At 32.4% G+C, this 24,833-nt stretch overlaps 2 protein-coding genes across 2 annotated transcripts; both read left to right on the forward strand.

The window, feature by feature from the left end:
* The first annotated feature begins 1,297 nt into the window (after positions 1-1,297).
* Positions 1,298-14,939, forward strand: LOC113513330 (adhesion G-protein coupled receptor G6-like). Its single transcript, XM_026897322.3, has 11 exons — positions 1,298-1,542; positions 4,784-4,972; positions 5,398-5,496; positions 6,997-7,231; positions 8,104-8,312; positions 9,054-9,243; positions 9,899-9,987; positions 10,402-10,488; positions 11,370-11,601; positions 12,290-12,492; positions 12,947-14,939. Exons 2-11 carry the CDS (start codon positions 4,784-4,786, stop codon positions 14,018-14,020), a joined length of 2,607 nt encoding a protein of 868 aa, XP_026753123.2. The 5' UTR covers positions 1,298-1,542; the 3' UTR covers positions 14,021-14,939.
* Positions 14,940-20,543: 5,604 nt separating this feature from the next.
* Positions 20,544-24,566, forward strand: LOC128200168 (adhesion G-protein coupled receptor G6-like; the record flags this gene model as incomplete). The annotated part of the gene is made up of 7 exons (XM_052892622.1): positions 20,544-20,646; positions 20,751-20,920; positions 21,028-21,129; positions 21,219-21,459; positions 22,062-22,267; positions 23,029-23,729; positions 24,489-24,566. Coding segments are annotated over exons 1-7 (1,601 nt in total), but the record flags the coding sequence as incomplete, so codon positions are not given.
* Between the last annotated feature and the right edge of the window lie 267 nt (positions 24,567-24,833).

Below are 24,833 nucleotides of genomic sequence, written 5' to 3' on the forward strand. Positions count from 1 at the left end.
GAGTGTTTGAGTGTCTGAGTGTCTAGTGTCTGAGTGTTTGAGTGTCTGAGTGTCTGAGTGTCTGAGTGTCTGAGTGTCTGAGTGTCTGAGTGTTTGAGTGTCTGAGTGTCTAGTGTCTGAGTGTCTAGTGTCCGAGTGTCTAGTGTCTGAGTGTCTAGTGTTTGAGTGTATAGTGTCAGGTGTCTGAGTGTTTAGTGTCTGAGTGTATAATGTCTGGATGTCTGACACTGGATACTGGTCAGAAAAAGGCTGTACCTTCATTCGCTCTAATAATCCAGAAATTTTGGATACATGACATATACCTATAACTGTATTGTTGATTGTTAATATATTTTTATTTATGTACACAATTGGATTTCTATGCAGTAGAGTATACAGTGAAAATATAGTCGATCTTAATGAGTGCTTGTGTTTCTGTTCGGTTTACCGTGGCTATTTGGACTTTTTGCTTTCAACATTGTAGCGGCTTATATGTTCACTATTACAGCTACTTTTCAATGTTTTATTCTATTCATTTTTATTATATGCGGGAATAAGGAGACGAGAGATCTTTGGCTTTTCAAATTAAAACTGAAACCAATGCCTAGTCTAATTGCCAATCGGCAAGTAGACGAACTATTCTCCCTACTTAAATATAGAATTATAAAACAATTACACTTTATGGGTAGAAATTAATGTTTACTATTACAGCGACCCTTCAGTGTTTTATTTTGTTTATATTTATTATATGTGGGAATAACGACACAAGGCTCTTTAAATTAAAGTTCAGAAATCAGGATCTGAACAAAACAGTCAGTCGTCAAGACCTACTCTTGCCACGATTCTTTCATGAATTTATTTAAAATAAAACTTATATAAAAAATATAGTTTATAACAATAGTAATGAAGATATGATATCTTGATTGTCTGACACTTGTTTGACTGATTATTGAATCGAAACTGTTAAAGTTGTAAGAATGGATGAATGAGTATACTTTATTTGGATTATACAATATAGGAAATAAACAAGACAATTAATAAATATAACGATACAATTGTATAAGTACAGTATTGCTGAGAGCAATCTTTTTAAGACAACATCAGGAATGGCAACGCATGGGTGGTATCATGGGCGAAACAGATTTGATGTCTATGGTACTGTTTATGGCGACGGTTACCATTTTCCATCAGGTGGGCCGTCAGCTTGTCATTATAAGTTGTATAGAAAAAAAAAACTAAAATTTAAATACGATTTCGTTGACGTAGGTGTATTACTAATCCATCAAATCGAGGATAACGATAATTACAACGTAATAAAAGATATGAAATATCATTACACGTAAGTTGAGAGGTCTACACACACGTTTTATATTTAAATGTGAGTGTTGTAGTGTGTAGCAGTTTTTTGTTTTTAATATATAACATTCTGTATAAATGCGATTCACCAAGTATATTTATATATTTATGTTATGTAATGGAAGTGGAGTGATAAGTTTTATTCGAAGGAACGAAGAAGTGGTGTAATATAATGCATATGTTGAGAAGTTTTTTAAATTTTCTACAGTAAGTACATGTAAATATCGTTGTGTTGTTCCAGCATAGAATAGGTTCCTTTTCCGTGGTTGTCGTAAGAGGACGACAAAGGAAGGTCGAGTGATGGGCAGCAGCGTCTCTTTAAAAACACCTCTAAAGCCTAATTGCGGTTGCCAATATGTTTGCATGGCATACAATTACTGATAAAACCCCCCAAGGGGGAGGCTTATGTTTAGCAGTGGATAATTTAAGGCTGATTAGGTGATGATGATAAAGTTTATATGAAATAAAACAATGTAATAATTTTTTATTTGTTTGATCAAATGTAAGAACTCATAATTATAAATAATTAGCTTGATGTAGATTACATTTATCATTTTTCATCAGGCGGACTGATGAACTCTTTTGTATATATATATATACAAAAATCTATGAGACCAATTAAGAATGTGTGTTTCTAAAAAAACCTTTTCAATCTAGGTAAAAGTAGGTAGTTATTTTTATTTAAAAAGTAAACTACGTAACCGGCTTTGCTACAACTATTAAATATATAATTAAATAAAAATATATATATATATATATTTTCCAAATCGATTCATAAGTGACGGAGATATGAGGTTACAAACATAAAAGAATACAACATAAATTGAGAACCTCCTTTTTTGAAGTCGGTTGAAAATATAGGCACATGACAACACTATCTCGTCTACATAACTGTTGTTGTTATATTATATAATATATTTTTTAATAATATGATAAATATATCATTCGACGACTTAGTGGTAACGGCTGGCTAACGGTTTATTAATCTTATCGTTGCCAGATTGAGTATATTTTCTACTATTTTGGGTAAAAAATTATGTGTTCGCGAAATTTTGTTAAAATTAAATCCTTGTAGAATAAATAATTGGCCCACCGATTTATTTTTATTCTTATCGGTACAACTAGTTTCTTCCAGCCAGCTCTATTCCAGGCCATATCTTTGACCTCTCTATACGACATGACACCCAGTGTTTCCTTTATCTATCCCATGTACTTATTCCTCGGTTTTCCCCTTTCTCTTTTGCCTTCTATTTTTCTTATCACTATGCTCTTTAAAAAATCGTCATGTCGTGTAAGGTGGCCCTGCATTTTGTCTTTTCTATTCTCTCTCTCTTTGTTTTTCCTAACTATAATTATAAATTATTTTACACTTTATTGCACCAAGTAAGAAGAGAAATAACAAATACAGTAAATATTAATGAGAAGTGATAAAGGCGCAAAAGGCGGCCTTATCGCTAAGCAATCTCTTCCAGACAACCTTTGGGTAGAGGACATTGAGAAAAAGACTTATATTGTATATATATATATATATATATATATATATATATATATATATATATATATATATATATATATATATATTATGTACAATATACATAGATTACAATAGAAAAGTATTTCTTAAAAATCGATATAATTTATCAATTATAGCCAAATATAAAGATTAATAAGATAAACAAGAATTCTTAGTAATCACAATTGATTTTATTACCATAAGGTAATGTACCTTATTTATGTATCAATCAATACATATAATAAAATCGTAACTTGTCGCTATTTATACATGGAAGATATATGTATAAGAAAAACTATTATAGGGCGCCTTTACGAACGCGATAGAATCCAAAACATTTGTGCTAACGCTAATCTCATTAACGACTTAACCGATTTGAATGCAGTTTCGCACTGATGCGTTACGGATTGCTCCACGTAACATTTAGTGTTAGTTTTATTACAATCGGTTCATAAATGAAAAAGTTATATCCATCTAAAGAATCACATATAAAATGTTATAAAATAACCGATTAGTTGATTTGTCTACAACTTTTTTTATTGTATGTATTGATTTTCGAAAACACTGTCTACTAGTGCGATGCCGGGTCGGATCGTTAGTTAATATAATATAGTGGAAAAATTTATAAGACAAAATAAATATAGAAGTTATAAAGGAAACACTCATAACTATTTATCATACAAAATTGTATGAAAAAGTTGACCAGCTTTTCTCGAAGCATTTGGATGGTGACAGTCTACCTATATAATCTAAGATAAAATAATACGGAAAAAATTTAAAAAATGAGTTAATGGAGATAGAAGACAGCAGCAAGATTTTTAAAGATATTGACAGATAACTCATTTTTATTCTCAGCACACACAGCAGTTAATTCCTGATGAATTCATCATGATGGGCTAACTGACTTGTTTTCATTATCATCTATCACCCTTCACTGGTGCTCCGCCAGCGTATCCCGTTAGCGCAGGCGGGGTTACCATACCATTTTCACCCATAAAAAAAAACTATAAGTCTTAGGAGATATTTTGCCTCACTCTGCGTGTTCTACCGCTTGTACAATGGACTGTGCTCGGATGAATTGTTCAATATGATGCTCACGGGCCATTTTCTACCATCATACACCTCGCTATAGACAGGAACTTCACCCTCATACCTTAGAGCCTAGATGGTCGCGTACAACTCGATGTCAGAGATGTTTTCTCCCATGAACGTTCAGGTTATTAAATAAGCTCCCTGTCGAGGTTTTTCGAAGGGTCTACAGCATAGAATTCTACAAAAAAGGAGTAAAAAGGTTTCTTCACGGTTGGCAACGCGCGCGTGATTTCCCTGGCATTACATAGGCTTTGGTAACCGCTTACCATCAGGTTACTCATTGGTTTAAAAAAAAATATTTATTAATCTTCATTTAACATCTGATATTAAATGCAGTGGCATCGACAGATGACTTCTATGCTATCAGACACAAACGGATCACGTCTTTATCATTTATACCGACTGCGTGGCAGCAGTAACAGCATTTTGTGGGCATTGTGTAATAAATACGATAGCCCGATCCTCTCATTGTGGGTCAAAATTATTATAGGGGCCATAAAATGATTTTTGTATTTTTTTTCTACTAACATAGTTTAAGTAAATTGTTACTAACTAAAATGCATCTTAGTAATCTATAATAAAGAAATATTATTATTATTATATTAATTTCGCCGTGTGTGCCTCAGCATAGAATGGCCCACCCCTTCCTTTCCCGTGAGTGTCGACTAGGGGAGGGTGAAGGATGGGCAACAACGTCCCTCTTAAAACATTTCAAAAAGCCTAACTACGGTTGCTAAATCGTCTGTCGAGCGTGGCAATTACTGGCCAAACTCCCTTTCTAGAGACGGCTTATTTTCAGCAGTGGACAGTGAACGGCTGAAATAATAATAAAATCAATTTCAGATGCAGCTTTTACGGAACAGTTATTTCACATTTATCCTCATTATACTCGTATTGATTCCAATAAACGCAGAAGAAGAACACATAAAAAAGAAAACATGTTTAGCAGGAGACGAAATTGCAGATGGTGGGGGAAGAGAGTGTGATGATATAACTTCTAGGAGGGATCTTATTGCCATGTCAAATCTTGAGGTAAATAATGTAATAAAAATTAATTAAAACACTAAGTTAGGTAAAGAGTTAAGGATTCGTACTTTGCTCAAAATGCCCAACAGAGTTTCGGAGCCGAACGATACATAAATTTGATGTTAAATTTACATAATACTTACCGTTTAAAAACATTAAAAATATTAAAATATTATTCCTTTGGACTTTTTTAGTAGGATTTATGACGAACGAAACGTTAAGCTCCATTTACTTGGCCAATTTTGGGTATGAACGAAAACACAAAATTGAGTCCGAAACTTCGGAATTCATTTCATTGCAGGCCCCCAGTTTTGTTTGCATCATTCAGTATTTCACTGGATGATGCATGTGGACTGTGGCTGAGTTTCCATCGTTTGCCGAGTACAGTAATAGTAAAAATAGGCAATAATAAATAACAATTTATTTTACAGCTTCAAGATGAGATTGAGCAAATTTTATCATACTTCATAGAGTTGCTGCAGGGCACCTCTCCAATCTACCTAAACGATGTGACACAGAGTATTATTAAGGTAATGTTACAATTATTCTTCTTCTTTCTTCTGGCTATTATTTTAATTTGTTTGAGTTCTGCTCTTATAGTGTGTAGTCATTGAATGGAAACACCATAAATTTCACAACATACGTATTTTTTTTATTATATACAACTTAGAATGGCAAACAAGCTGACGGCCCACCTGATGGATAGTGATAACCGTCGCCTATAGACATGAGAAGTAGCATGGACATAACAGAGTATACTGTTTCGCCCATGATACCCCCCATGCGTTGCCATTCCTGAGGACTCAGGTGTTATTTCTATGTACCCAGTAAATTCACGCCATATCCCACCCTTCAAATCGAAACACAGCCATGCAAACACAGCTGCTTCACGGTTGAAACACGAATAGGACAGAGGTACCCAAGCCATCGACTTTTGTACAAAAAGTCTCCCTCTGGAACTTATGAAACAACAGTTAGGAATTAAGTTATAATTGGCAAGTTGCACTAATATGCGTATATAAGAATAATATGGAACCATTAAGTCGATAGTATTGCAATTCGAGAGTGCAAAAAGTCTCAATTATAATTTCAATTTATTGGAATTTATTTCAAGAGTAATCCCACTGGTCAATGGTGGTTGACGCCGGCGCCTCTTTCCTTTTTCAATTATTATCACCCCTTTAGTCATATGGTCATCACCCCGTCTCATCACATGTCTGTACCAGCGCAGGCGGTTTTCCTTTCATTTTTCTAGTAAACTAATAACCTTGAAGGTGCCACGGTTCGTTCATTCGTTTTTAATTTTATCTGTTCTGGATACTCCAGAACTGCGTAGTTTCCTCATTACTGTGACGTGAATCTTTTGTTCGTCAGTTCCCTCTCCCCTTCTCATCGCCTAATATCACAATTATTAATGTAACTTAATGACATCTACGATGTACGTAACGTACATCTATTTTATTAGTAACATTGAAATACATTTAATTGTACATTGTAATTGTACATTGAAATACATTTATTTGTACATTGAAATACATTTATATGTACATTGAAATACATTTATTTGTACAATGTATTTGTACATTGAAATACATTTATTTTAAAAGCAAAATGCCGATTAAAAAGTGCTTGTAAACATGTATATTAGAATAAAGATGTTTTGAATTTAAATTGTCCATAAATATTAAATAATGTGCTTTATTTCAGTTACAGCTTGTATTGCATTATGACCATTTATATTTAGTATTTTTTCAGTGTACTATGTTTTTAAAAGGGGGTTTTTTATGGGTTACAGTAACCGTTCTACAGTACAGTGACCATCAAACGGGTTGTATGCTTGTTTGCCACCTTTGAGGTATAAAAAAAAAATGGAACAAATTACATTTAAATCCGTTTAGGAGTTTTTGTCTGAAAGAGTAACAGACTTCCAACCGTCCATTGCTACAAACTTACGGATTTATTATATTACTTGTAACATTTTGATAATGAAAATATTTTTAACTAAATTTTTATTTTATTTTTTTGTTTAGATCAGTGATATTTTAAATATAGAAGAGAATTTAGAGTTTCCTATTGACATGATGGTAGCACTGGAAATGTTGGGAACAAGGATAGACCTGGATGGTAGTTTAAACGCTACTATTGTCGGGGATAATGTAGCTCTTCTAATGGCAAATCCGTCAGTTGACAATCCTGTGGTTGGAATAAGAATTTTGAATTTAAATGATGACAGATTTTACAAAGACGCATTTAAAATACTAGCAGGTATGTATTTAGTTTTTTTATTATAATGAATTTACTTATATTATATATATACTAGCTGTGTGGTCTTTGCATAGAATAGACCACTCCATCCTTTTCTGGGAGTGTTGTAAGAGGCGATTAAGAGAATCTAATAGTCGAGGAATGGGCAGGAGCGTCCTTATTAAAACAAAGTAGCATAACATCTTTTAAAGAGCGGAAATGCATGAGTACATAAGTATGATCTAATATCTATGGTGTTGTTTGGTCTATATGTGACGGTTAGTAGTTTTCAATTAGATGCGCCGTTAACATGATGACCGTATCTGTCATCATATCAGCTGATAATTGTCCATTGCTAAACATAGATCTCCCCATATATATATAGGTCTTCCTTTGCCCATATAGCTATCCACATTCATAGGTAATACCTTTCTTGAAACATGCTCCTCATCCTTGCACAACACGTGCCCATATCAGGTCCACACCATATACCAACTTAAAACATTAGGCTAAGATACTTTTTTTATGCAACTTAGAATGGCAAACAAGCTGACGGAACATCTGATGGAAAGTGGTAACTGTCACCTATAGACATGAGCAGTACCATGGACATAATAGAGTATATTGTTTCGCCCGTGATACACCCCATGTGTTACCATTCCTGAGGACTTAGGTGTTATTCCTCTGTACCCTGTAAATTTACTTCCATATCCCACCCTTCAAACGGAAACACAGCCATGCAAACATAAATGCTTCACGGTAGAAATACGAATAGGACAGACGTGTCCAAGCAAAAGACTTTTGTACAAAGTCTCCCTCTGGTCCTAAGGTTTAAAGAGAATAAGACCCGAGACAATAATAGTACGAGTGATAAAGATTTGTACAATCCACAGCTGAGGATCCTGGTTACCTGGCTGCCAACGCAAGCGATGTCGTAGTGTATTTACCAGCGCCTTTAACGACACCAGATAGTCGCGTTAGCTTTGTCGTTTTTCGAAAAGACTACGGATTTGGTGAATTAGATTTACCAACAATTTTGTCTCTGGTCAATAGCAGAGTAATTAGTGTCAAAGTAGATAATACTAGTGAATTAGATGGAGAGGTAATACAATTGAATTTATAATTTTCGAAACGGTTTTTTTGATCGTCATCATAATGATATCAGCTTTTAACTGTCCACTGCGAAATATAAGCCTCCCCTTTAGTGATTTTTACCAGTAGTTGCTACGCTTGGTAGGCGGATTGGCAACCGTAGTTTTTTTATGGGTGAAAATAGTATGGTAACCTCGCCTGCGCTAACGGGATACGTTGGCGGAGCACCAGTGAAGGGTGATAGATGAGAATGAAAACAGGCCAGTTAGCCTATCATGATGAATTCATCAGGAATTAACCATGATAGTTTCCAGGATGACATAATAATTATTGTGGTGAATTATTTATATTGTATGTTTAATTAATTAATGCAATATATTATTTATGCATTATTTATGTAAGTACGTATCTATATAATACAATTTTATCTTTGGCTGTGTTAAATTGGTTACACAGGTTACACTCTGGGTTTGTTGCACGCGTCCATGTAGGCTAACTTCAGACTGCAGCTGAAAATCAGTGCTTTGCTTTTAAGCAAAACAAACACTGAGCTGTAGCCTATTTGGCTCACTGCGACACACTTGGTGAAAACATATTTTCGTGTTTTATATTAATAAAAAAAGTGTAAATAATTTGATTGATGTTGAATTGATGAGTTTATACAAAACTCATTTGTTAATACTCAAATAAAGTGTTTATCTATCTATCTATGTAAAAGCACATTGTTTTATATGTTTCACATATGTTTCAGATGATAAGTCTATATTTTAAGCCGTTCAGTGAACCAGGTAGTTTACACATGTGTGCCAATTGGGGCTATTCGAATTGGTCGAACAGGGGCTGCTTGCCTTCAATGCAAAAACCACAGCCGGGAATGTTGTACCGTTGTGTTTGCCAAGAATCAACATATGTTGCTCAACTCATTCTATCAGGAGATTCAGGTAATATACCAATACAAATATATACTCGTAAATAAATTTCGTTTTTCATACGAAAGTGGCTCGTGTGAGTTTTACAAAGATTTACTTTTATTTTTTGTTTATTTTATTATTATTATTTATATAAGTTTTTATTCTCTTCTTATAATATGTAAAAGGTTTACTGACCTGGAGTAAACCTTAACTAAGTGTTAGAAGGTAGATGTAAAAATGGACGAGATGAGGTACTCTTTTTTTACTATTATTAAATACATACTAGCTGTATCCCGTGGCTTCACCCGGTTATTATTATTAATTAGTAAATAAGTTATCCTATGTGCTAAGTTAGGATAAAACCTATGTGTATCAAGTTTCATTTAAATATATTCAGTAATTTTTGCTTGAAATAGGACAATTGGTCTTTATACTCTTTAGGGGAGTGTTGGTAGGGGCCTTGGGGAACTTCCCTTTGCTCCGGTTTCCACTCCAGGGGCAACTACCCCTGTTGATAAGTTTGTGTGGAATTCTCAGTTTCTGAAACTAGCCGCTGGAGGCGCATTTATATTTTTAATAAATTTTATATATAAATTTAATGGTAAGATGTCTAAAAGTTAAAAAAGTTGTTTGTAAAAAGAATTCATTCCCAAAAGGAGATATCGAATCATTATTATCATTGCAGACATCACGTCAACAATGTCAACTGCAATGACGACCGCATCAACATTGACACCGATGTCATCAACATCTGCGACGACAGCGCCGCCTACGGTATTGTTTAAATTAAAAAATACATAGCACCTGGGTCGAACAATGTAATAAAATATAATTCCAAGTATAACGACATTTTAAAATATTTTCTCATTAAATTTTGCTTCGTTTTCTGGCACAATCTCAATTCAACATTTGTTTACACAAAATTAATACAGTCAATCATCAGTAACATCAAATAGATTTATAAAAATCGCTTATGACTGTGTCAAACAAGTGATGCATCTTAATAATATTGCGTGGGGGGGGGGGGAGAAGATTGTTATCAATGGTTAGTCCCCATTCATAACAAACTGTCAAAATCCCATTCAAACTGTTCTGAATAATAATAATAATAATCTTTATTTCAAACAGTAGATTACAAAATTGCTTAACAACGGAATAAATATTTTAAATACATTTTTCATTTTACAGATCGAGGATATTATAAACGATCTTGAAAATTTGCTAAACAATGATTCTGATCCCAGCATCACAGACGTTGATCAGATATTTGATCAGGTGCGTGTTTTGTTCAACTAACTTTGTAAGAGTTCTTTTCCAGCAAACCCTGAGTGGAAAGGAGCATTAATTACCAACGGGCAGTGTACGTACAATAATAGGAGGAAACAGTGTAGTTGTTTCTATTATGTATCAAAAAATCCAAATATCATAATATATATAAAAAATCAAAATATATACATATCTGTACATATATATATATATATATATATATATATATATATATATATATATATATATATATATATATATATATATTACATACATAATTATCACCTTATCATACAAACGTAGCATGAAAAAGCACTTAGTGAGCCAGCATATCGTGATTAAGGGTTGAGAGTAAGTCATTCTCTTTTCGGTTGATCGTATTATGAATATGAAACTATGAGACCATGCCGTCTCTGTGTTCGCTTAAGATGGTGTGGTCACATTTCAGCCATTAACTGTCCACTGCTGAATATAAGCTTTGAGTTTTACTAATATTTACCACGTTTGGCAGGCGGGTTGGCAACTGCTATTAAGGTTTTAGAGATGTTTTAAGAAAGACGCTGCTGCCGATCCCTTTACTATTAAGTTCCTTATATCGCCTCTTACGACACGCACAAGAAAGGAAAGTGTGGCCTATTCTATGTCATGATCACACGCACCAATTTAAAAAAATAATAAAATCTACAGTATTTATAGTTTTTATGATAGATGGAAGTTTAAATACTAGAGTAGTTAATACAGATAAAAATAGTAGCATTGAAAGAGATATAAAAAAAAATACAGACGTTGCTAGTTTCAGCACATATAAAGATACACAGATTATCTGTAATGTAATGTAATCAATTGGAAGTATTCATGATATAATAATAAAAGTTTAACATAATTCACAGATCAATGATCTTTTAAGCATAGATGAAGATGTTGTCTTCCCTACTGAGTTCTTGCGTTTGCTTGATGAACTTGGATTTAGAATAGACTTGAATGGCACTGAAACTGCTGCACTCGTGAAGGACAATATTGCTCTGATGATGGCTGACGTTGAGGATTCGAATCCTGTGAGAGGACTGAGTGTAGCTTATAGAGAAGAAGATGTTTTTACTGATGATGCATTTAAGTTTTTGAGTACGTATTGTTTGGTCTAATTTTGTACACTGTTGATTGCATATGATTACGATTACGATACATTTCATGTTTAGATAATAGATAAATATAAAATAGATAAAAAGATAGATCGGCTGTTGCTATCAGCTTATAATACCTTTTAAATTAATGATATAAAAAATTTATATTATCATAGCCATTAAAGTTTTAGTAAAGAAAATATATAAAAATTTGATTCTATTACAAATTATAATAAACATCAAAAGTTAGGGGTTAACTATTCATCATATCAGCCTTTAACTGTTCATTGTTGAACATAAGTCACCCCCTTGGAGGTTTTGCTAGTCGCCATAATTGGCAGGCGGATTGGTAACTGCAGTTAGGCTTTGGAGATGTTTAAAGAGAGACGCTGCTGCCCATCTCTCGCCCTCCTTTAGTCGTCTCTTATGACATGGGAAAGGACGGGGTGGTCTATTCTATGCCGGGACCACACGGTCACTAATAAGCACTATTATTAAACTATTAATATAGTAGAAAATAAAAAAAAAATATAGAAAAAGAGATTACGCAGAGAAAAACAACGAATGATCTTATCGATATGCTGATTATAATTTTTGGGTAGATAGAAGTAATTAGTTAGAGGCATGATAAAAATAAGTTCGCTTTAGTCATTTTATAGTGTGGGTTCTAATTAAACATTCTTTTATAGGTAACATGAAGAACATTAACTTGAATTCAACGATGAATGAGCTCGTGGTGCACCTACCAGAGTCTGTGCTAAATTCTCCGAGACGTATAAGTTTTGTGGTCTTCCATAATGATCGCGCTTTCAACAATAGGGAGGAATCTATTGTCAACAGTCGAGTGATTAGCATCAATGTTTATAACATGACACAATTTGATAATGGAGAGGTAGTGTGCATTGATGTTTATTGCATTTTTTATGATTACTGAATTATTTTTGAATATATTTTTAATATGAGGACCATAATTATGTCATTTGAAAGATTTTTGTTCAGAGCAAGACAATATCAATCTTGTCGTATTTGATTCACAGAACAGGGAATTGATTCTAAATATACAGCGATAAGTTTTAGATATAGACACTTATTTAGTACGTCTAGCATAAGCTAAATAGATCACAAAGATCCAAGTACGTTAGGAATGATTCTGATTCAAAATACACAATAAGTTGAATACAGTGAAAAATTTAATTATAATTTTTTATCGTTGTCAAAATTAATGTAATTTAATTTAGATTATGATTATAATAAGACTGATTAAACATACTGAAATAGACTTATATGCAATAGGCAATGATCTATGTAAATTAAAGTAATGAGTATCAACTAATTTTATTTCACAGGTAGTAAACATCCATATGAAGCCTTTGAGAATACCAGAACGGGACAGAAAACGTTCGTGCGGTTATTGGGCGCTTTTAGATGACAGCACTGGATATTGGTCGCAAGAAGGCTGTACGTTCATTCGTTCCAGAAACCCAACGATTTTGGATACGTGCCAATGCGATCATCTTACACATTTCGCTGAAATTTTAATTGTCAAACCTGTCTTTTCGGAGCAAAATGAGGCAATATTAGAGATGATCTCTATAATTGGATGTAGTCTTTCTATTTTTGGTGCTATTATAATACTAATTACATTTGTTTTATTCAAAACATGGAGATTAAAATTTCGCAATCAAATTTGGCTTCAGCTCAGTCTTGCTCTACTAATCATGTCAATTTGCTTCCTTGTAGTTGTTTTCGTTAAATACGACGAATACAGTGTTTCGTGTTTACTTACCGGTATCATTTTGCATTTCTCTGTATTGACTTCGTTTTGTTGGATGTTAGTAACAGCCATAAAGGCTTACAGAGACTTAGTTATAGTCTTCACAAAATATATACCTTGTCAAATGACACTCGCTACTATTTTCAGTTGGGGTCTACCAATAATAGTGATTGTTACTTATATTTTTAAGGCCACTGAACCATACAAGGGCCGTTTTGAAGAAATGACTCCCAGTGGCAGTTTCTGTTATCCGTCAGGATTGGATTTATGGTTCTCAGTATATATACCTATTGCCGTAATATTGTTTATTAATGTAATTTTATTCTTCTATACGATTGGTTTTGTATCTAGCAGTATTCACAATCAAAATATAACTTATTATGAAGAAGCTCATAAGTGTGCACGAATTGGTATAGTGCTTGTGTTTCTTTTCGGTTTACCATGGATATTTGGACTTTTTGCTTTCAATATTGTAGCGGCTTATATGTTCACTGTTACAGCTACTTTTCAATGTTTTATTCTATTCATTTTTATTATATGCGGGAATAAGGAGACGAGAGATCTTTGGCTTTTCAAATTAAAACTGAAACCAATGCCCAGATATAAGCGCCAATCGGCAAGTAGACGAACTATTCTCCCTACTTAAATATAGAATTATAAAACAATTACACTTTATGGGTAGAAATTAAACTGAGAATAGTTTTTTTATGCAACTTAGAATGGTAAACAAACTGACGGCCCACCTGATGGAAAGTGGTAACCGTCGCCTATAGACATGTGTAGTACTATGGATATAATAGAGTATACTGTTTCACCCATGATATCCCCCATGCATTGCCATTCCTGAGAACTAAAGTGTAAATTATAATGGAAAAACTTTTGTTTATAAGATAGTTTTTTAGCCTCGGCTTTTCGTGTACAAGTGAAGAAAATAGGACCGAATCTTACTTACATTTGCAATTGCTCTCTTTTATTTCATTCACTTTTTTTATGTGCAGACCTTTTTGACTCAAAATTTTCACATTTTTGTATGATATTTAAAACATTTTTTTTTTATACTAGCCTTGTTCTAACAATTACAAACAATAAAATGAAAATTAACCAAATAGGTGCAGTCGTTCTGGAGTGATGCGCTTGTATAAATTTGGCAATTGATTTTTTTTTTATTTATATAGATTAGTTTGTATTAGCACTAGCATATTCCTTTTTAAAAGGCCGGCAGCACACCTGCAATGCCGTAGGTGTTGTGGGTAACCATGGGCGGCGGTAGTCACTTACCATCAGGTGAGCCGCATGCTCGTTTGCCCCCTGTGTTGTAAAAAAAAACTAGAAATGTAAAATTCTTTCAAAGTATCATGGTTGGTACAAAAAATACACTTCATGATTTTTCCAACATAGAAGCAAAGAGATCTGTATTATTTTCTTTATAATAATAATTTACTAAGATAATATTTAGTGATTAAATTAGAATAAATAAATGTAACTGTAAGCTTATTTGTAATTACTGTAATATTTATTATAGTTTCTAGTGTTTATTAATAAAAATAAATAAATATATATAAATATTTTGTAGTTTATTTTTGAAATCTTTTATTAAAATACTATAGATTGGTGGTAATCTTTTGTTATATTTATTACTAATTAAACTAATTATAGTATAACAAATATATCGTTTGTTATATTTGTTATACTTTAATTAGTTTTGTTATATTTATTATTTCAGCCGTTAACTGTCCACTGCTGATCATAAGTCTTCCCCATAAGGGGAGTTTTGCCAGTACTTGCTACGCTTGGCAAGCAGGTTAGCAACCGTAGTTAGGCTTTTAGAGATGTTTTAAGAGCCACGTTGCTGCCCATACCTCGTGCTCCTTTAGTTGCTTTTTATGAAACCCACGGAAAAGGAAAGGGTGACTTATTCCATGCCGGGACCGTACGGGAAGACTTATGGTTGAAATGTATAAAATAAAATCGGAACTCCCCCCCCCCCCCCCCCGGTTTAAATTATTACCACTACCAGTTCGTCCTAAACGCTTCTGTCAAGTTCAGTTCAGGATTCTTGAACTTCCTTTGTATAGGACACATTTTATGGGCAACTCTTTCTCGTATCGAGCTGTCCAGTTATGGAACATACTCCCTTCCCACATACAAGAGAGTCCATCTATTATCTCTTTCAAGAAAAGGTTGAAATTACAGTTTCTTTTCTTTGAGTTATAACTTTATATTTTTCTATTTGAACTGTCAAATCTTAAAATCATTAAAACACATTTCTAATGTAAGTAGTATATTCATTTATTTTAACATTTGTTATATAAGTAGGTAGGTATTATGTTTATTTATAGTATATATATTTATGTAATATTTTATTATATATTTTAATATTTCATTTAAATGTATATTTGTTTATGTATTCTAAATATTAATAGTTGTAGCACTTTAGCTACCTGATAACGACATGCTTTTTAACTGTATTGGGTTGACTGGAAGAGATCTCTGTCAGAGATGAGTCCATCCTTGATAACAATATTTATGCATTATATAACATGGAATTTACAAGTGCAATAAAGAAACTAAGAAACTAAACGTTATGCTTAAAATATTATAGCATTAGTATATTTGTTATGATTTGAAGTCGGTTGATTATACAACAATACAAGATAAAGTAACCCGTTTGTAATTCGTTCTTGTATAAATAAATATATTCTATGTTAATTTATCATAGCTATATTTCTAGATTTCTATAATATCGTCCTTTATGATACATATGTATATCACATTTGCCACATTTAGCTACTAACAAAGTCAGTGTCAGTAAACTGTAATCTGTCATACAAGGACGTTCATTGCCCGCAGCGAATTTCACATATTTTCGATTGGCGGGAATATTGGAAAGAAACTATACTTGTTTTATGTTAATTATAATAGATAGATAGATAGATAAACACTTTATTTGAGTCATTTATGACACACGTAAATTAACAAGTGAGTTCATACAATCAAATTAATTAATTATTTTTTTAAAATATAAAACAAAAAATAAAATAATAGTGTACTAATAATTATAATTGTGTGTAATAATAATTGTAGTAATTACATTATTTATTATTTTTTATACTGTTATGAGCAAACTGTGATATTAATGTGAGGCGTTAAAATTAATAAGGTAAGAGTAATGGACAATAAATTAAGATCGTGTTTTACAAAAAGAAAATCGATTTTAGTATTGACAAAACCAGTTATTTTTAATTTAAAAACTAAATTACTGACTCGATTTTGATATTTTTTTTATGAAACCAATCTGTAAGTATATCTTCAAACATATAAAAAGAATTTGACAAACTGGTTTTGTAACTGATTGAGTTATAAGGTAATAAACGAAATAAAAAAAACAAAAAATACAGTCGATTTGTGAACCTACTTTTTTTGAAGTCGGTTAAAAATGTATTGTATTGAATATCATATAAAATATTGTTTTACTAGTTTTGTCCACAATATGACTTTATATATATATATATACTTCTTTTTTAATTGGAACATACTACATTTAACTTTACGAGGTCGCCATTGAAAAACTGCTTATCCTTTGTACTATAATTATTACAATACAAGATTTTTTGCTTTATTTATTCTTTATTGACCACATTACAAAAAATTACTGGTACAAAAGGCGGACTTAATGCTATTTAGCATTCTCTCTCAGTCAACCTTTGGCAAAACAAAAATGTAATTATGCGATGAAAATTTGTAAATTGTTGTAGATAAACAATTGTTTTATTTACTTTATGAAAATAAAACAAATTTATCACTCCCTTGATATAACTGTTGCATATTCGATTTAAAAGTTTTAGAAACTAGATACTTTTTTATCATAAATATAATGCTTTAAATATACATTTTTCTATGTCCTTGTCCATGTTATATTTTAGTAAAAAGAGTTTTATTTGCGTTATTTTTCTTTTTTTTTTACCCAATATACGACTTAATCGCCGTGCAGTTCCAGCATAAAATAGGCCACCCCTTCCTTTCCCGTGGGTGTAGTAAGAGGCGGCTAAGGGACGGCAAGGTATGGGCAGCAGCATTCCTCTGAAAACATCTCCAAAAGTTGCCAAGCCGCCTGTCAAGCGTGGCAACTACTGGCAAAACCCTCCAAGGAGGAGGCTTATGTGCAGGAGTGGACAACTATAGGTTGTTAACGGGAACAAAACACAATATTTTCTTCTTAAACTTTAATTTTTTTTTAAATATAACATAATACCAAGCCAATCTGTCCAACATTCTTTTATGGAGCGAAAATCATGTCCAGTGAATGTTTTGATGTTTCAGATGATGATGAATGAAAAATAATGTTTATGTAAGACCAAACCGATTTCCTCCTAATATACTGTGAAGCAGTTGTGTTTGCATGGCTGTGTTTCGGTTTGAAGGGTGGGATATGGCGTGAATTTACAGGGTACAGAGGAATAAAACCTGACTCCTCAAGAATGGCAACGCATGGGGGGTATCATGGGTGAAACAGTATACTCTGTTATGTCCATAGTACTGCTCATTTCTATAGGCGACGGTTACCACTTTACATCAGGTGGGCTTGTTTGCTATTCTAAGTAGTATAAAAAAAAAAATTTAATATACAAAATTTAAAAATTTAATTAAATTTTGAAGTTATTACAGTCGTCGATGTACAAGATAATTTTAGTATTGACAATAAAAATGCTTTTAGTCCAACATATTTGGTTTTAGTTTACCCACAGATAACATAATGCTACAGTCACTGTAATTTACATGAAATTGCAATTAGAAAAAAAAATGTTTATTTGTTTAAAAGATCTACTCGTTTTTCTAGATAACAGTCAACAACGTACATAACTTTTCTTTTATGGACAATTAGCGGTGATGATGTCAAAATATAAGCAGAACGATTAAGTGGTCAATTACTATTGTTTATCATAAACTCAGAAAGTGTACTTGATAAGATAAGCACGAGTATATTATGGAGTAAATGACGTGTCACCATTTTCTGTTTCAGATGCGTGTCCAACATCTATCTGTTATCTGTACACTTTATGTTTATTTTAATTTAACATGCCTCCAAACATTTGAAGCGAAGAAATTTAAAACAACAAGTGTATGCCCGATTGGGTTTAAATTAGCTTCCAATAAAGACAGCAACCATTATGTATGTTATAAAAGAAAAGGATTGGAAACATTTGCAGATATATTTAAAGACTGCGATGGAAATCTTTATACTTCAAAACTATATCGCAGTTTAAACATATCTATAAACGATGAAGTAGATACAGTGTGGGCTGAATACCAACCGCTATATCCTGGAGGACCTTTTATTAGTACTCCACGTAATAAATATGAAGAAGTAATTCTTGATAATGTGACGTATTTTGCAGATTTTGATATATATCGAAAAACATGTTTAATAGAAAATAAACTTGGACATTTCACAGCGGTGGAGTGTGAGGAAAAGCATTATAGATATTGCATAGTAAAACCATATTCTAAGATAGCGGAAGAAAATAATAAGTCAAGCTGTGATGGTTTTCATCAATCTTGGAGATTCAATGGTCCGGAAGAATTATGCGTTTTCAATGTAGAAGTTCAGAATGGAGAACCTCTTAGAGCGACCTGGAGTCAAGCGCAGGATTTATGTGCTAAATACGGTGGATCATTACTCAGCAAAGGATGGCAATATGCAAATTTTCCTTTTTTTAATAAATCAGATTTAACAATGCCTATATACGCCTTGGGCATGATTTGGAATAACAATCGAAACACACATAAATTTATTCCTGATGATTATGTAAGAGAAGTGTATTTATATTTAATATATTTTATGTCTTATTAAATTTATAACACATTATCTGTTGTATTTCAGAGTTCAGTTAATTCAGTTTTGGGCCAATCGGTATTCAACAGCAATGATACCGTTTTTATGGCGATACAAAACGAAACTTGGAAACTTGTCAATAGTTCTTTCATTTTTAATAGTATAATCTGTGAACGTTCTGTTCAACTCAAAAATATAATTATAAAGCTCGTTACCAAAATGTAAGTATATTTCTTTTTAAATTAACTTCAGTACCTTGATATTATAGAAATTAAGTACTTTATTATGTAAGTGACCATTAATTATTCAGTCAGCTGTAAATAAAATTGTTAAAAAAAATTGAAAACAATTAAATTAATTACTTGCGTATACTGTCATTTTTTAGATATCTTTGATTTAATTAGTTTTTATAAATTTTTCTGTTGCTGTGTGGTCTCTGCATAGAATAGGCCGCCACTTCATTTCCTGTGGATGTCGTAAGAGGCAATTAAAGGGCGAGGGATGGGCAGAAGCGTCCCTCTTAAAACATTTCTAAAGCCTAACTGCTGTTAAATCCCCCAGGGGAGAAGCTTGTGTTAAGCAGTGGACAGATGATGATGATGATGAATAGATTTATTTAGGTGTCTGGTTACTCCTACTATTAACTACTGCTGTAAAGCCATCTACTTGTCAGTTTCCTTTTGATGTAGGATAACAATTAAAATAATTGTAGTTTTATTGTTTCGATATATTACTCGTGTATTTACTTACAAGGTGTCTCAATTATGTATTCCATAAAGTTTTAATTGTTTTTCTTATATTTCTAGAGATAAAATATTATTAATTGTTAACAATTCAGTGGATATAAATAACGTTTACTGTTACACAAACTCTGAAACCTACTATCCAACAAAAGTAAATATTCTCAATAGAACTGATGATAAAAAATTTAATATATATGAATTATCTCCGAAGTATTATGGTTATTACTGGTGCGTTCACATCGACCCGAACAATTTTCATGTTACCAAATCGAAGAAAGTACTCTTTGGGCGATAAAAAGTTTTTATCGAATCAATATGCTATCAAGATTCGACTTGAAAGTAAATACTCCTTTAAAAATATTGAGGACATTAAAAACAACTGGAAAGAAAAGTTGGAAAAATACATTTTCTATAGAACAAAATATTTGAACGCACATGGTGTTGAAAGTTTGACGAATACCAACGGAAACAAGGATCTTAAAATTCATAAAAACTTAGATTTGGATCAAAATTATATTCTTTCTAATATTAAAATAAAAAGGATCTATATGGACAAACGGACAGTTCTTTTTTACGTACAAATCCGGGAAGATATGATACCTGTGGAGTCGTCTAAAATTGAAGGCGGTGAAATATTGTTCATGAAGCCAGTTTATTATTGCAATAAACATGATGTAAAAATATCGCTGTCTATGAGTAAGTTTATTGGTTTTTATTTTCAACAAATATTTACATAATTAAAAAAAAACATTTATTAGTAAATAAAAAGATAAGTTACGATAAGTTAAATAAAATTGCAGATTATTTTACATCTAAATCGAGGTGTAATACTTATAAATGTGTTGGAAACTTTGACGAAGGTGTATCATTAGTGACAGAAGGAACTATTTTTAATCCTGAACATAAAAATATTGGACAACTAAATAATAAGACAAATAGTATATTCGGAAGTAAAACATCAACATTAACAGTGAGTATTGTATTGTTTGGTTTGTGACCTCACTTTATATGTCACCTACATAATCTTCTGAATAAACCTTGAAAATATTTTGATTTATTTAAATTTTTCTTTTGCAGCCCGAAGATCAACTCGAGCAAGTACTAAATGATTTAGATACGTTATTACAAGATGATGTTTCAACAATAATGGTGGATAAAATTGATGATACTTTTGACAGGGTAAATTTTCTTTCAGTAAATTCTAAATTAAACATAATTGAGATTAAATATATCGAATTTTCTAAGTACTTAAATTTCTGTCTTATTAGGTAGACAATTTGTTACAAATCGATGAAGATTTACATATACCTGGTCAATTCCTTCATATGTTAGATAACGTTAGCTTAAGGCTAAACTTAAATGGCAGAGAGACAGATAGGATAGTCCGAAACAATATTGCATTATTGGTAGCCGATATTGGGCCTGATAATCCGATTAAGGGAATAATGATTGCGGTCAGAAATTCGAGCATGAATTCATTCACAGATGACTCCTTTCAGTTTTTAGTTAGTAAGTGCATACATTAATATATTGTATAAAAATAATCTGATCTTATATCTAACGAGGATAGCTTACAGTGTGGTCGTTTGCCTCGAACGTAAATTAAAAGTAAAACTTGATGGGTACATCAAGTTCTTCTCTATTTGCCCCTCTAGTGTCATTGAATTATAATTTTGTCTATAGACAAAATTCGTTCCTTTGGCGAGCTAGCAACAACTTTAATACTCTCGCTAAAACCTTGAATATCAACTTATTTTCGAAAAATATAATATTAGCGAGAGACCAACAGAGCAAAGAATTTTTTGATTCATAGACTGTTTGAATATATATTGTATTGATAAGAAGGCTTCATTTTAGTCAAGTTAATTTTTACTTTGTATTTCATTCATTATTTTATTTCTTTTATTTTTTTGTTCATTCCTGTTTTTGTTGCTTCATGTGCAGTACCTTTCATCCATCTTGTTACTATTTGTGAAAACCTATTAACAGCTAAGCCACTTTTTGTAATCCTAGACTATATCTATTTACACTACATTTACCTGGTTTTCCGGTAAATAATTAAATAAATAAAAGTATAGACATGTAAAATAAAAGTAATATTACAATTCCAGAAGAGATAAACTCAACAAAACTACTTACTAATACAACCGAGACAATAGTATACTTACCGGAATCGATCACCAAATCACATCGACGTATCAGCTTTCTCGTATTCCCGAACGGACGAGCCTTTTACTCAACTAAGAGGAACAACAAAGTTAATAGCAATGTCATCAGTGTTAATGTTGAGAACAACACCGGTTTTGAAAATGAAGAGGTAAGTTACAAGTTCTTGTTGCAGAAGTTGCTCAGAGACAGGATAACTTTATACAACTTAGAATGGCAAACAAGCTAACGGCCCACCTGATGGAAAGTGGTAACCGTCGCCTATAGACATGAGCAGTACCATGGACATAACAGAGTATACTGTTTCGCCCATGATACCCCCCATGCGTTGCCATTCCTGAGGACTCAGGTGTTATTCCTCTGTACACAGTAAATTCACGCCATATCCCACCCTTCAAACCGAAACACAGCCATGTAAACACAACTGCTTCACGGTTGAAACACGAATGGGACAGAGGTACCCAAGCAATCGACTTTTATACAAAGTCTCCCTCTGGTGACTTTGATCAAAATATTTTTTGATGGAAGTAATTTTATTATGTATTAACTTTCATAAAATATTTTTTGTAATTTTTTTTTATTTCTGGTGCAATAATTTTTTTTTTTAATACAAAAATTGTGGTCATTAAGCATATAGTATTTTCTGTTCTGTAAGAAATGATTTTTTATCTATGGTAAAACTTTTACCTTGTAGTACCAAAGTTTTTTGAAACAAAAATATAATGTATTTTTGGAATGATTACTTGCTATACAAGTTTTTTGAGAATATCTCGATAATTATTATTGGAAATAATAACATGCTCTAAATATGAGCGTCTAAAGCAAAAGCAGCAGTTGAAGTTTTCCAAACACTGTACGTTGTATGCAAACATTTGTTATATTATAAAAAGCTCTTATTGTATTATTCCTTAGGTGATAGATATTTACCTACGTCCTTTGGTGAAAAATCCAGGCCGCAACGTGAGACGCGAATGCAGCTATTGGCAATTCACAGAAAATGACACTGGATACTGGTCAACAGAGGGTTGCATTTACATCAAATCAACCGACCCAGATACTTTAGATATTTGCCGATGCAACCACTTGACGCACTTCGCAGAAGTTCTTGTTTCACATAATGTAAATTCGCATCGCAGCGAGATAATACTGGAAGTAATATCTTTAGTAGGATGCTGTCTATCAATACTGGGTGTATTCTTTATTGTACTGACAGCTATTACATTCCGATCATGGCGAAAAGAATTTAGCAACTTGATATGGCTTCAACTGTGTATAGCGATATTTCTCTTAAAGATGTGTTTTATACCCATAGCTTTTATTGATTTTGAGGGCCGTGATATTTTGTGCTTACTGGTAGGAATAACATTGCATTATACATTAATAGCCACTTTCTGTTGGATGCTTGTAGCTGCTATATTGTCTTATAGAAAACTAGTTTTAGTTTTTACAACAGATCTTAGTCATAAATTTTTAAAAGCATCTGCTTTTGCATGGGGAACTCCATTTCTAATAGTTGTCATTCTTCTTTCTGTTGATTGGCATTCGTACATGGTATATTTTGAAGATATAACTTTGAACAGAAAATTCTGTTATCCTTCTGGATACGGATTATGGTTTGGCCTATATTTTCCTGTTGCATTTATGTTACTTGCAAATTGGGCGATATTCTTTTCAATAATTTACTCTGTATTTCTTTGCAAAAGAGTTCCGAGGTATGGAAATACGAATGAAGCAGTGAGATTTGCTTTCGTCAGTTGTCTGCTTGTATTTTTATTTGGTTTGCCTTGGATTTTTGGTTTCTTCGCTTACAATGTTGTCGCCGCATACTTTTTCGTTTTCACAGCTACGTTTGAAGGGTTCATGCTGTTTCTTTTTATTGTTTTGGGAAATAAACAAACTAGAGATCTTTGGATTAATAAATTGAATTTAAAATGTAATAGAAAAATTAGTCTCGCGTCCGCATATAGAAATAAAAGTGTAGTTAAGCAGAAAGAAAAATGGATTTGCTCATCTAAAACTATATGTTCTAAGGAAGTATATAATTTAGATCTACCATATTAATAACTACTCCTAGATTCATATTTGGGCCATTATACGTGAGAGTATGGTTAGTTCAACCAAACAAGGCAGATGGTCGCAGGGATCTAAAAGGGACTTTGGTGATCTCAGTTATTTTGTATCTAAAGTCTTTATCTATGTCTTGTATAATAAGTAGTACCTATGTAAACGCAGTAGAAATAGCATATACTCGTATGCGAGCAATGCACAAGGCTATTTTACAATTAGATACAATCTATAAATACTAATTACAGGCATGAAGTATTTGTGTTAGTATTTTAGTTCAGGTGTAAATAGATATATGATTTATTCAGCAAAGACATTTCTGGCAATCCAACGTGGAAGTGCAGTAAGCTTTATGGGGACATTTGGATCGTGTACGGGACGGGAAGGTATTTTGGATTAGCTGTTAATATTTTTACTTTATGAAATAATATTGTCATTTATAATAATTGCATTATTTAATATTAAGATTCACATGTATTATATTTTAGCAAAGTATTTCTTTTGTGCTTATATTTCAGTATTTTGAAAATATAATCATGTAATTATGTTTAAAATTTTTTTTTTATACCACTTAGAATGGCAAACAAGCTGACGGCCCACCTGATGGAAAGTGGTAACCGTCGCCTATAGACATGAGCAGTACCATGGACATA

Source organism: Galleria mellonella, unplaced genomic scaffold (genome assembly GCF_026898425.1).
Source record: "Galleria mellonella isolate WM207_F2 unplaced genomic scaffold, CSIRO_AGI_GalMel_v1 utg15948, whole genome shotgun sequence".
In the NCBI taxonomy this organism is placed as follows: domain Eukaryota; kingdom Metazoa; phylum Arthropoda; class Insecta; order Lepidoptera; family Pyralidae; genus Galleria; species Galleria mellonella.